The 13985-nt window shown below is 43.1% G+C and overlaps 1 protein-coding gene across 3 annotated transcripts in view; it reads right to left on the bottom strand.

Moving 5' to 3' along the window:
• Window positions 1–13985, bottom strand: part of BTBD7 (BTB domain containing 7) — a 111569-nt gene that overhangs the window by 20697 nt on the left and 76887 nt on the right. For all 3 annotated transcript variants that reach the window (XM_089778376.1, XM_075926680.2, XM_014578873.4), the window contains exons 4-5: window positions 5768–5976; window positions 6–81 (exon numbers count right to left, since the gene is read on the bottom strand). In XM_089778376.1, coding sequence (XP_089634502.1) covers window positions 6–81; window positions 5768–5976 — 285 coding nt within the window. The remainder of the gene's footprint in view (window positions 1–5; window positions 82–5767; window positions 5977–13985) is intronic.

Here is a 13985-nt window from a genome sequence, read left to right as displayed (position 1 = left end):
CTTACCTCGGTCTGCTATTCTTTTCATCAACTGATGCTCTCCCCATTTAACAAGATACTTAAGAATATCTTGTTCACTTGCCTATAATATAGAAATAAAACATAATGCATACTTAGTTTATTAACAATGTGTTGTATGGTAACCACTGAAAATAAAAATTTCTCAAACGAAAAACTTGAGTCAAGTCACCTCTCAACAAAAGCATATTCACATTAGCCTTCATTCTACTGCACCACTGTTGCTTTGAGTACTCATAGTAAAACTGGTATCTAAATTAAGGAACAGATAGATAGAATAGGAAAGTCTAGCTTTATGTTCAGCTACACAATATAAGTTTCCCAATACAAAACAATTTTCAAAGAATCTGGTGTAAATATCTAATCTAGAAAGTGATCATTAATTAAAAAAAAAAACCCTCCAAAAAGTCCTCAAACTATTGATTGTTTCTAGATTTAAAAAACATCTCCATTTTAAATAAATTCTTTCTATTTATAAAAAGTTGTAAAACTAACCTATGTCATTTGTTCCACCATTTTCTTTTCAGCATTAAGAGTTACCACCTGGCTGGTATTTTTGCAAGTTGGCAGAAAAATAATCTGCCTCTTTTTTTAAAAATAGTAGGATCTAAAGATCTACATTATCACCGCAATACATTGGGGGAGACATCTAATGACATATGAACAGCCATACTGGGTCAGACCAATGATCCATCTAGCCCAGTATCCTGTCTTCTGACAGTGGCCACTGCAAGGTGCCTGAGAGGGAACAAATAGAATGGGCAATCAAGTGATCCCTCCCTTGTCACCCATTCCCAGCCTCTGACAAAATAGAGGTTAGGGACACCCAGTGCTTTTTTTTTTTTTTAAATAAAAAAGGTACTGGTACTCCAGGCACAAACTTGTTGAGCAAAAAAAGCACAGGGACACCATTCCTACCCATCCTGGCTAATAAGCATCGATGGACCTATCCTCCATAAATTTATCTAGCTTTTTTTTGAACCTTGTTAAAGTCCTAATCTTTACAACATCCTCTTGCAAGGAGTTTGACAGGTTGACTGTGTATTGTGTGAAGAAACAGAGGTTGAACTTCTATGGCCCAACAACATCTGTGATTTGTCAAGACCAAAGATGTTGCTGTACCAGAGAGTCTGGCAGAAAGAGCATCTTTTAAAAGCACTGGAATATCCTTTGCTTCAGCTGCCTTTGTCTATATGTCTGTTTCTTATAATATCAATATATAAACTTCATGTGATACATATAGACTTAATTTGTGAATTTCCTCTCAGATGCCAGTAGAATACTTATAATTTTAAAAAAAGTGACCATAGTTCCTCTCAGCTTCTGAACTGATAGGGTAGGCAGCACTGGATACATAGACAGGCTAGATGGTGACAGCACTTGGTTTGTCTTGCTGAGCTAGCTGACCTTAGCTTTCCTTTTTGATGTAGAACCCTGAGGAACAGAGCGAGCAAGGCTAGGACATGAGCAAAGCTGTTTCTCCAAGAAGTGATGAAGATTTTCTGTCTTTCAAAACATGCCCCAAGTGTATGAAGAATTATCTGCCGGAAATGAAGGATTGAGCACGATGGTCAACAGCATGAAAGAGGTTATATTCCGTGTCTTCTCCTGGGGCTTCCAAGCCCCCTGAAGTCATGAGAGTTCAGATATGTTTCTACATGCAATCTGGGACCTGTAATCATGACCAGATTCTCTGGACCTAACATCAGGTAACTATTAAATAATATTAAGAGATGAGATTATGTACTCATTCAGTAGGAGATTATAGAACTGAATCTGGACCAACATCTTTATATACTGATTTGCTGCAATTCATGGTTGAAAACAAAGCAAAAATTGTGTGGGGGTGTTTACACAAGACCCACCATCTCAGAAGCTGAGTCAGATTATTTCAGAAGGCGTATGTTAACTTTTGGCAAATCAGATACTGTGTTCTCTCTTTTGAAATAAAGATGGTCTGGGGAGGAGGGACCAAATTTTGCAAGGGCTGCAACTGGCCCTTCTACTTGTTCATTCAAAGTCATGTTTCTAGAGACACTGTGATGGCTATCGGACCCTGCATAACATGATGAGAAGCCAGTCAGAGGTAAACAAATACCTTTAAGTCGAAGGGATGATATGGCATTTGTGAACAATCATGCAAAGTTACCATATGAAAATGCTTGTTGTAGCAGTAGTCAAAATATATCTGAGTGACTCTCCCAATCTCATACTCACAAGATTCCAAGAGGTGTATTTTCATATTGTGAAATTCTGGAAAGCCCCATTTTAGCATTTCCATTTGAAACATATCTCCCTGTAGACCCAAGACCAGAAATCTTAAATGGGCTGCATGCCATTGTTACCTTACCAAAATATTTGTGACTCCATGGAACTGGTGCTACCGTTACAATGCACAGGAGAATGGAATATTGCAATATGCATAATTTGATGCAAACAAAGATCTTATTCATGTTGGTTTATTTTAATTTAGTTTGTCTCTAGAGCAATGAGGGAGTTCTAATACATATAGTTCTTGGATTATCTCAAGCCCCCTTCTCTGATGTAGTACACTCCCAAACTCTGAGATTTGGCACAATGCCTAGTGGAGGCTGGTTTCACTGTGGCCTCTTCGAATCTGGTGGTGTGGCTCTTGCCTATACTCCAAGTAGGAGCTGGATTCCTTTGGCCTGTAGTCTCCATCTGTTATTTCTGAGGCTGGGGAGTGGGAGAAGAGCCGCTTTCCTTCAAACCGTCCTCAAAGCCAAAACACTTTATTTTGCTTTTTGTTCTGTTTTGTAGTTTTGAGGAATACCCTGAAGCTACTGAAGAAACTGAAACATTAGTTAAATGCCATGTGAAAATTCTGGTAAAAAGGGAGACTTGGAAACTACTGTGTCTGTGGCCTGGAGAGAGAATTGTGGAGAGTTCTTCCTGAGGTGCAGTACTAAGCCCAGACTCAGAGAAAATATATGGTTTGCTCCCAGTTGCGACAAACTATTAACTAGGGCTGGCAGTAATCAAGAATTCTATTTAATGAGAGGAAAAAAAAAAGATTCCAAAATGTTTGTTCCACATCAGAATACATTTCAACATTTAAACACACAAACATGAAATACTCTAGAATAGCTACTAGCCTGGTGATTTGGACACTCAACTCTCACGTGGAAGACTTAAGTTCAAGTCCATGCTTTGCCTAATTCATAGAGCTATCTGAACTAGGGATGTTAAATAAAGGTTAATTGATTAACCTCATGAATTCTTATTGGTTAGTCGACTAGACTATAGTCCCTGGACAGCCCCTGTCTGGGGGGGGAGGGGTCTGAGCTCCTGGACCTGGCATGAGCCAGAATGCCTGCCCACCTGGCTCCTAATACACTTTAAATGCAGAACTGCAGCAGGGGTAGGTCCAGGACCCAGTGCAAGTTGGGACTGAGCTGGGCTGCTGGCCACCCTGCTAAAAAATGTACTGGCAAGGGGTAAAGGGGTAGGGAGGGAATGTGTGTTGTCTATAGCATTAACCTATAAGCTTTTGCTTACTGGTTAATCGGCTGTACTGTAACATCCCTAATCTGAACTAAGATGTTAAATAATGGTTAATTGAATAGTTGAGTAACCTCATTAATTCTTATCGGTTACTCGACTACTCTGTAGTTCCCGAAGGCAGAGCCAGCAGCCAGCACGCTCTGGTCCCACTTCTGAGGAATCCCCTTCCACTCCTTGCTGCTTCCTCTGTATCAAAGGCAGCAGTGTGGTGTGCTAGACAGGAGCTGGTCTGCGAGAGAAGCCAGTTTAAAAACCAGCTCCCCTCGCAGACCGGCTGCCTGTTGCCCCATGCTGCTGCCTCTGATACAGAGGCAGCAGTCCGGGGTGGCAGCAGCCACTGTCTGGGGCAGGTATCTGGCATGAGCCAGAACTGAGCCAGGCTGCCTGCCAGCATAGCCCCTAATACACTTTAAATGCAGAGCTGCAGCAGGGATAGGTCCCGGACCCATTGCAAGCCAGGACTGAGCCAGGCTGCTGACCAGCCTGCTAAAAAATTTATTGGGGGGGGGGGGCGAGAAACGTGTGTAGTCTATAGGATTAACCTATAAGCGTTTGCTTATCAGTTAATCAACTACACTATTACATCCCTAATCTGAATTTAGTGTCACTCTCACTCGCTCTCAAATTCCATCCTAAACATGAGAAATCTTCTTACTGAAACCAATATGTTCCTACAAAAAGTCTTAGTTTTGACAAATTGGCATTTTTTTGATAAAAAAAACAAGTCAAAGATACCAAACCAGCTGCTGCTCATGGATCACCCAAGTGGTGTATATAGCCATTACTCTTCGCCTATTGTCTATTTCTAGGATGCCAGAAGTCCAAACAACAACAAGCAAGAACAAGCAGTCTGGGAAGATGAGAAAATGCCAATAAATTAAGATGAAAAATTAACTTTTATCGAGCCATAGAAGTTACCGAAGTTATTCTATGCATCTACAAGCATAGAAATTTCAATTTCACTATGAAATTGTGAAGAGCTTTGTCTTCAATCAGCAGAATCTGTAAGTAGGACAGGAAGGAAGAATACAGAGGCTGAATGCAATGCAGTGAATGAAACTGAGTTTCACTGCCATACAATGGCGCTTACATCTTTTAGATTCTAGATATAGTTATACATTCAGACACACTGCAAATTGAACTACTTTGAGAGGAAACAGAAAACTCAGATACGTGAACAATACAAAAATAAAGGTTAGCCCGAGTCTCTAATCTTAGCTGTTTACATGTGAGATCTGGAGAGGAAAGAGATGATGACCTATGCCACCCAGAACAATTTTTTCCATTTGTTGAAAGAAGTCAATAGTTCATTACAAGTTCACAGCATTCCATGTGACACAGAACCTGATAAGTGAAAAACAAGCGAAACAGCTAGGTCACAAGAACTGAAGAGTGGAAGGAGATTTTTAGTAAGGCTCTTCAAATCAATTTTCATTAGTTTCTGTTTAATTTAGATCACTAAAATACTTCAGAGAAAGGCCATCAGTAAATTTTCAGTACTTCTGCCCTTTCAAGATAGATTTATGAGCAAACAGCATATATCCTTGTGGAAGGTTGCTACAATTATTAACATTTAGAAGGTAAAAACTAAGCAATTTGTTTAAACACAAACCAAAACATTTTTACATACTTTATACATTAAAGCAGCAAAAATGAGATCACACAATTGCCATAAAAACCTAACAAACAAGGAAAATTTAAACCTAGGACAGTTTCATTCAGAATAATTTGAAACTGTTTCTAGACCAGTGTTTCTTAAAGTATGTTCCACGGAACACTGGTGTGCCGTGAACAACTCACAGGTGTGCCGCGACCTCCTCTTTGATTGTAATCAAACAAAAAAAGACAAAAACTAAGAAGTAACACTTTCATAGGTGTACCGCATTAAAAAAATATTGTTTGGTGTTCCGTGGCCTCAAAAAATTTAAGAAACACTGTTCTAGACTATTCATCAGGTTTGAAGCAATACTTTATTCGGCCAGTTTAGGTTGGGTTGTAAGACAAGAAAACAGAGTACCTTCCTTAATCACTTCCTCTGTTTTTATGTACATGTGAAAGAGAAAAAGCTTTATATTGCAAACAAAATGAATTACAATATTAATACCTATTCTTTGCAGTTAAGAAGATTTAAGATTTTGTTCACTTTTAATGTCTCTATTAAATGTTTAATACAGCTCCAAAACATAATTAGTTACATTTTGAATGATAGGAGATTAAACATTTACCTGTAAATAGTCAGACTGGATAGCAGTCAGCAGGTGCTCCTTGCTCAGTTCATAAAAGACATCTGAAGTCATGACGTGGGTAAATTCCTCACAGAGGAAATTTAATGCTTGGCGGTGTACCCACTTGGAGCCATATGGCTGAGAACTCCACTTGAGAATGGCAATTAAAGTGTCTAGTGAGATGCTCTCAGCAATAATATCTTCACAACCTACAAAAACAAAACAACATCACCGCTACTAGATGCAGTTTCACACTTAGGTACAGATTTAGGTACATGTTTCCTAGCGACTTATATGGCTCCAATTAAGGCTTATTCATCAAGCCTCAGCCTCAACAGTTAACCACTAGAAGCTGGAGCTGCTCCCCACCTGCCCTGAGCAGGGGATTGCTTTAGCCCTGCAGGGTCCACCAGCGTCCCCTCCTTCCACAGGTTACACGCTGGCTCCCCACTCCAGCAGGTCTGCCGGCCCCACTCCCGGGGAAGCCTCACTGGGGGCTCTGCAGTATAAAGCTTATTTAAGTTTTCTACTGCAAAGCTCACAGCACATATAACCATGTAACCGTTATGATTTTTAGTGTTACACAGTTACCTTTTTAACAGCATTTTAACATCCTTAGCATCCATCACTGAAAAAAATCTACAAACTAGAGAAACCTTAGACCCGTGGTCCCCAACACGGTGCCCACGGGCGCCATGGCGCCCGCAGGGGCATTTGAATGCGCCCGCCAGGTGCTCAGGGCTGGCCTGGCCCCGGGCACATGGCGCGCGGCGCTTGGCAGGGGGAGCGCCGCCCCCGGGCGCGCGGCGGGCGAACGGCCACGCCCCCAGCACCCGACAACCTGAAAAGGTTGGGGACCACTGTCTTAGACAAACATTAGGAAGGGACACACTACTGAGTTCTGAGAACATTTAAAAAAAATGTATAACTCTTTCAACATTTTCATACACACAATCAGATTTGATAATCTGCTTGTCTATTCTAATAGAAAGAGTATTACTTGCAACTGGAGATTCTTTGAGATATTCGATCCCTGTTTGTTTCACTGAGGCTTATGCACATGTCATATGCTCAGAAGACGAAGTTACCTTGTGCAGTAACAATGGTTCTTCAAGATGTGTCCCCCCATGGGTACTCCACTGTAGGTGTCGGGCTTGTCCCAGCACCTCAGCTTGGAGTCTTCAACAGCAGTATTCAGCTGGACCACGCATGTGCGGTCAGTGTCTTGCAGCCTTTGCGCTCTCTCTCGCACGCCCGAGTATCTGAAACAGACAATTATCAACAGAGACTCCGAAGAGGGGAGGAGGGCAGGTAGTGGAGCACCCATAGACACACATCTCGAAGAACCATTGTTACTGCACAAGATGAGTAACTTTGTCGTCTTCTTTGAATGATGTCCCTGTGGGTGCTCCACAGTAGGTGACTTTGTAGCAGTGGTCAAGAACCCTTTGACAGCGGGTCTTGGAGTCATGGTCTAATGACTGTGGAAAGCACCGTCGAGGCCACTGCTGAATCTGTGGCTCAATGATGTAGTATAGCATGATGGTTCATAAAGGTGGCATTATAAGACCACGTGGCCGATCAGCAGATGTCTGAAAGAGGAACTCCCTTGAGAAATGCTATGGACGCAGATATGGCCCTGCTGGAATGAGGCCTCAGTGTTGTCAGAAGTGGTTTGTTGTGGATAGTGTCACATCTCTCAGTGAAGGCCATTACGAGATTTGAGATGCACTGAGAGGATAGTAAATGTCCTTTAGAGCGATCCATGAGAAATACCAGAAGGCATTGGGACTGACTGAAGTCCTGAGTCCTCTAAATGTAAATAGTTAGTGCTCTGGGCATGTTGAGGGTACGCAGAAATGTCTCTTGAAGGAAGGTATGAGGCTTAGGGAAAAAATACCAGAAGAATGATGGGTTAGTTAATATAAAACTGAGAACAGATCTTAGGAATGAAAGCTGGGTGTGGCTGTAATATTACACGGTGCTTGTTAAAAACAGCGTATGGTGGTACTGCCATCAGGGCCGCCAGTTCACTGACCCTGCGGGCTGAAGTAATTACCAAAAGAAAAATAACCTTCATTGTAATCATTGGCAGAGATACTGTTGCCAATGGCTCCAAAGGTGGGTTAGTGAGGGTGTCCAGAACTAGGTCCAAGTCCCACGAAGGTGGCGGAGGCCTTTGGGGAGGGCTGAGGTTCGTTAACTCTTTAAGGAAGCACTTGGTGGTAGGGGGCGAGAAAACAGACGTGCCATCCACAGGCTGGTGGAAGGCAGTAATAGCCACCAGATGCACTTTTAGGGATACTATGGTGAACCCATGGTGGTGTAAGAATAGGATGTATTCGAGGATTTCATTGAGAAGTACCCTATACGGAGCTACCCATTTGTTAGGAAACCAGGCAACGAATCTGTGTCATTTATGCATGTAGGTTGTTTTTGTTGTGTCCCTCCTGCTGTGTATTAGGATTTGTTTGACCGGAGAGGAGCAGAGGTTCTCTGTATTGGAGAACCAGCGAGGAGCCATGCTGTCAAGTGGAGAATGTGAGGCTGTGGGTGGAATGTTCCGTGGTTCTGGGTCAGTAGTTTGGGGAGGTGGGACGCAAACAGATCTATTTGTGGGAAACCCCAGAGACTGAAAGATGTGCCAGAGAACATCTTCCCGGAGCGATCATTTGTGATCTGGTGCAAATTGTCTGCTTAATGCATCTGCTGTGGTATTGCTAGTTACACTCATAGCTTCATGTCGGGAACATTGTTGCAGATACACCAGTTCCAGATGCGAATGGCCTCTGCAACAGGAACAGGATTGGGTCCCCTGGTGGTTGATGTGGTACATTGTGGCGATATTGTCGGTGAGGATTCTGGTCATGGTACCGGAGATGTGTGTTTTGTTTTCAGGCATTGAGGACAGCCCTGAGTTCCAGGATGTTGATATGAAGGGATGCCTCCCGTGGTGTCCCTTGTCCTTGAATGGACAGATCGCTCATATGCGCGCCCCAGCCCATCAGACAGGCATCCATGGTGATCCGAACAGACAGTTGAGGCTGGTGAAATGGGACTCCTGTGAGGAGACTGTGTGGACTGGTCCACCACTGTAGGGAAGATATCACAGAAGATGTTGGAGTGATTCATTTGCAAATGTGGTGCCTTGTGGGAACATACACCGACGCCAGCCATTGTTGCAGGCACTGAAAATGCAGCCTTGCATGATGGACCAACTATGTTGTGGCTGCCATATGGCACATGAGCTGTAGGCACATGAGGACAGAGACCATAGGGCTTAAGGTAAGTATTGCAATCACATCTTGTATGGCCTGGTACCTCTGTATAGGTAAGTAGGCTCTCACCATTGTGGAGTCCAAATGTGCTCCTATAAATTCTAGGTTTTGAGTTGGCTCTAGGGTTGATTTCTGATAGTTTATGATCAAACCTACAGATTTGAATGTCTCTCTCACCATCACAACCACGTGGGAGGCTTTGGCTTTGGTTGGACCCTTCAAAAGGCAGTTGAGATAGGCCATAAGAAGAAAAATTACTGTTGGCGGAGCTGCGTAGCTACCACCGCAAACATTTTGGAGAAAACTCTGGGTGCTGAGGAGAGTAAAGGGTAGAACTCGAAATTGGAAGTGGTCTTCCCTGACCACGAAGTGAAGAAACCTTCTGTGGGCAGGGTGGATCGTCATATGAAAATATGCATCCTGAAGGTAAAGGGCTAGCACTGGAATTATAGTTGACACATCATTTTGAAACACTGCTTTTACAGGTAATGGTTGAGTTTCTGAAGATCAACTATGGGTCTCCAACTTGCGGTTTTTTCTCGGTGAGGAAGTAATTGGAATAGAAGCCTCTGCCTTTGAACTCACACAGCACCCTCTCCACTGCTCCGATGGTAAGGAGGCAGTGGACTTCTTGTTGAAAATGGTGTTCGTGAGAAGGTGAAGAGGTTGGGGTTATTGACGTGAAAAGGATGGTATAAACTGTCAAAACGATCTCTAGAACCCAACATTCGGTAGTGATGCTGGACCAATGTTGATAAAAAGGTTTGAGCAAGTGATGGAAAATGGCAACTACAGGATTGGGTTGGCGTGTGGTGCAGGGGTTTGCGAGCCCTTGATCAGGGTGTCAAACGTTCTACTTAGAAGGCTGAGTAGAGGGGGAGAGGGTTGTTTTGGGCACACCCCTTTTGGGGTCTTTGTCTAATTCACTGGTGGTATCTTGGCTGCGAGAAGTCATAACGTCTTGGGAAGGGCATGTATTTCTTGCGGGGGAATGGGTCCATGTACATCCTCAGGGTTTGGAGAGTGGTCCTTGAGTCCTTGCTTGAGTGGAGGACCTCATCTGTTTTTTCAGCAAACAACTTTTGTTTGTCGAATGGGAGATCCTCCACGTTAGTCTGACGCTCCCGTGGAACTCCAGCATTCTGAAGCCAGGACCACCTCCTCATAACTATAGTGGTGGCTGTGGAATGAGCTGCTGCGTCCACCACATGCAATGAAATTTGCAGCCCAATTCTGGCAGAGGCGTATCCCTCCTGGACGATGGATTTTAAAATGGGCCTTTTTGCACTGGGCAAATGTTCCATCAGTACCGTGATTTTAGTATAGTTGTCGAAGTCACAATTCAACAGCAGTGCTGCATAGTTGCAAATGCATAACAAAAGTGTCGAAGAAGAATACACCTTCCTGCCAAAAAGGTCCACACACTTACTATCTTTCTCCACTGCAACATTCTTATACTGTGGAGTTTTTGCCCTCCGCTGGGCTGCATCTATGACCAGAGAATTCAGTTGCAGGTCTGAGAATAAAAACGCTGAACCCTTAGAACAAAATATTTTTTGTCAGCCTTCTTGTTTGTAAGGGGTGCAGAGGCTGGAGTCTGCCATATTTCCTCAGCAGACTCCATAATTGCTTCATCAATTAACATTTTTTGTTTATGATAAACTATAACCAAGTATTATGATAAGAACTATGAACTATGTACACGAACAGTAAACTGACAGAATTCTTAATTTTGTGATCAACAGCTAGAAGAGCTTGCTTCTTCTGTGACCGAGGGCAGCAATGAAGGAACTGGCGGGAGTTAGACCACGCGTACGAGAGAAAGGGCACGAACACTTCAAGACACTGACCGCGCATGCGCAGTCCGGCTGACTACTGCTATTGAAGATTCCGATCTGCAGCGCCGGGAGGAGCGTGACACCTACCATGGAGCACCCATGTGGACATCACTCGAAGAAGAGCCAGAGCTTTTTAAAAGTAGTAATTTAATTTGTCCAGGGATGGACAAATTATGGAAAACCCTACTCGCCAGACAAAAAAGGGACTCGCCACCTCCCCGACAAAAAGTGTTTTTTTAATGGCATAAATTCCTAAAAAGAATAAGAACAGTAATTACTAATAAGTTATTAATAAATATCACCCAGGTAATTAATAAATATCTTATAAACCTTTACCTTTTCTCTCTGCTGCCATGTCTCCTCCCCTTGCTCCATCAGCTCCCCTGGTGCCTGCTGCCCCCCAACCCCTCACCCTCTGCTGTCCTGACTCCTGGTCTTCTCACTGCCCTCAGCCTTCCTGAGACCTGCCCCCCTCCACCAGCCCTTCTCTTTGCCCTGTGCCCACTCCTCCAGTAGCCCCACTCTGATCGTGTGAGCTACCCCTCCTCATCCCCTCTCCTAAAACCTCCCTCTACACACCTGCTCTGCCTCTCTCCTCTGGTGCTGGTCCCTTCCCTGCAGGTGTCTGCCCTTCTGCTTCACCCCCAGAATCACTTGGCACCTGCACCCTCCTGGTACATACCCCTTCCCTCACTGCCCCTGCCTCCTTTACTCTCTTTTTCCCTGATACCCACCCCCTTACCACCCTCTGTCCCCATTCCCCTCATGCCCCTGTGCCCTCACAGATGCCAATGGCTCCTGTGTTGGGGCAAGGGAGGATAGCGCCATAGGGTTGGGGGAACTCTTAAAGTAGTCATGCTGACAGCAAGGGAATGGCAGACCACATGTACCAAGTTGTCTTATGCAGAGGACAAGTTGGAGCCTCGTTCAAAAAGCAATGCCACTGGAGTCAGTGGAGTATGCAAACCTGAAGGCAGCAAAAATCCAAACTTGGAGAGGTGTCCCTCTTAGACAACAAGTGCACCAGAAGACACAGTTAGGGATTGTCAGTGGTTATCCACTTAGCATTACCCTTATCGGGAGATGTTACCAATTAACTGGTGGCTTGGGGCAGCCTCCCCCCATATGACACAGGTAAGGGGCTGCTTCAGCCCTGCCGGGCCAGCTCCCACCCACAGTGGGTCTGACCTGGCCAGAGCAACCTGCCCTGTTTAAGCAGTTAACCAGTTAAACATATCGTTTAACCAGTCAACTGATTAAATGGGATTTTACATCCCTAACAGAAATCTCATCTCACGTAGGGCAGTGAGTTCATGGAGGCTGGGAGAAGACTCAAGCTTCCCTGATGTCAATGGCACATGTTCCATGGACAGAACCAGAGCTAGAATGGGAGTGGAGGATTGACTTGGAACAGCCAACTCACAGGACTTTAATGGATCTGATGCTGCTCAGGAATGGGGACTGTTGGATCCAGTGTGCAATGTGACTGAGTTTGCGGTGTTGGATTGTGCTGCTTCTGTGTCACTGGAACTTATGGACAACACAGCATCTTTCTTAGCCTTGAGGAAGATTTACTACCATTTTTAAGTGAATGCTTCCTTGCCTCACTCAGGACCAACCACAGGCTCTGTAGCACTGGTATCAATGGAACCAGATTGGAACTCTGTGGTACAAGGTCCATTGTTCAGTTGCTCAGATTGATGTACCCGGGGGGGGAGAGAGGATAAGTATGTGTCTCTATCCTGGATATAACTGCATCCTCATTACAACCTTCAGGAGACATTTGAGGCAGAGACCTCAGCCCTTCCTACCCGTACCCAGAAGGAGAGGCAGATACTGCACCTAGACACGATGTGATTTTCCCCCAAGCACTATATGTGCTCATTACTGATCAAATATGAGAAAGGGCAAGAAGCACAAATCTTGAACTTCACCTTCAGCATAATCATGTACCCAGGGACAATCATTTGAAGAAGAAACTGTAGCTACTGAATTCAGATACTACACTATAGCTCCCCTTGGTTTTTTAAAAAAAAAAAACCTAAAAAACCCCATAACTAACATTTTATCCGAAACATTAAAATTACTTACAAAAATGTTTCAGTCCTGGATCACAACTATTTACATTGATTATGCCAGTCTTTTAGGCTATAACCTATTTTTATTAAGTACTTTCCGTTTAGTTCTGCATATAAAATTAAGCAATTTTTTTCTATTAACAACAAACTCCAGGTACAAACACTTACAACTACACACACAACTCAATACCACAAGGAGCCCCAGGACTATTAATAGTAAATTTGATATAAAACTAATAGAGCAGAGTAACCCTCTGCACTCTTATGCAGTTGTATGCTTTGCTATTTATAGTACTATTAATCCCAACAATCTTTTGTAATAATATCCCCTATAAGAATATATATTAAAACAAAAAAAAATCATCAAGTTGTTTAAAAATCATCTATTACTGAATCTCACTAGTAGACTGTATTCTATTCTATTCTATATTAAAGATATAATACAGCAGCATCTAGAGTACCTATTCAGGGCCCCTTTAAGCTAGGAACTCTGTCAACATATGAGCTGTTTGTGCTTGTAAAGATAAGGATGACAAAGATGATCAGTATACTCATGAGATTAAAAAAAGACAAAATTATGAACAAAGGTGAAAATCAAATCATTATATGGTACTTAAATATGTTCTCCATTTCTATTGCACCCAACATGGCAGTAGATGATAGGTATCAAATACACAAGAATACTAAGATTTATATAACTCCTGAAGTGAACAGACTGCTTCACAGACAAATTAAAGCAAGTCCCTACCATGCAGATATTACTTGGCTGTATACATATTAGTTTCATTATTTATAATTTATTAAGACAATGCGTCAGATACTGTTACTACATTTGATTACAATCCTTGAAAATTCTGGGGAAAGTTCTCCGATTATGTAGCTGATGTTATGCAACAAGAAATATGCAGGCACATTTGCCTTGCATCGTAACTCAAAGATAGCAAAGCAAACTTACCTCCCAATTTCTGGCCAGGAGGGAGTCAGCAACAGTCAAGGATCTCCAGAACCCAAGCACTTCATGCTT

Source organism: Pelodiscus sinensis, chromosome 5, assembly GCF_052426305.1.
Source record: "Pelodiscus sinensis isolate ZL-2025 chromosome 5, ASM5242630v1, whole genome shotgun sequence".
NCBI classification, from domain to species: Eukaryota; Metazoa; Chordata; order Testudines; family Trionychidae; genus Pelodiscus; species Pelodiscus sinensis.
The sequence above is the reverse complement of the archived record's forward strand: the minus strand, read 5'-3'. Positions and strand labels throughout refer to the sequence as shown.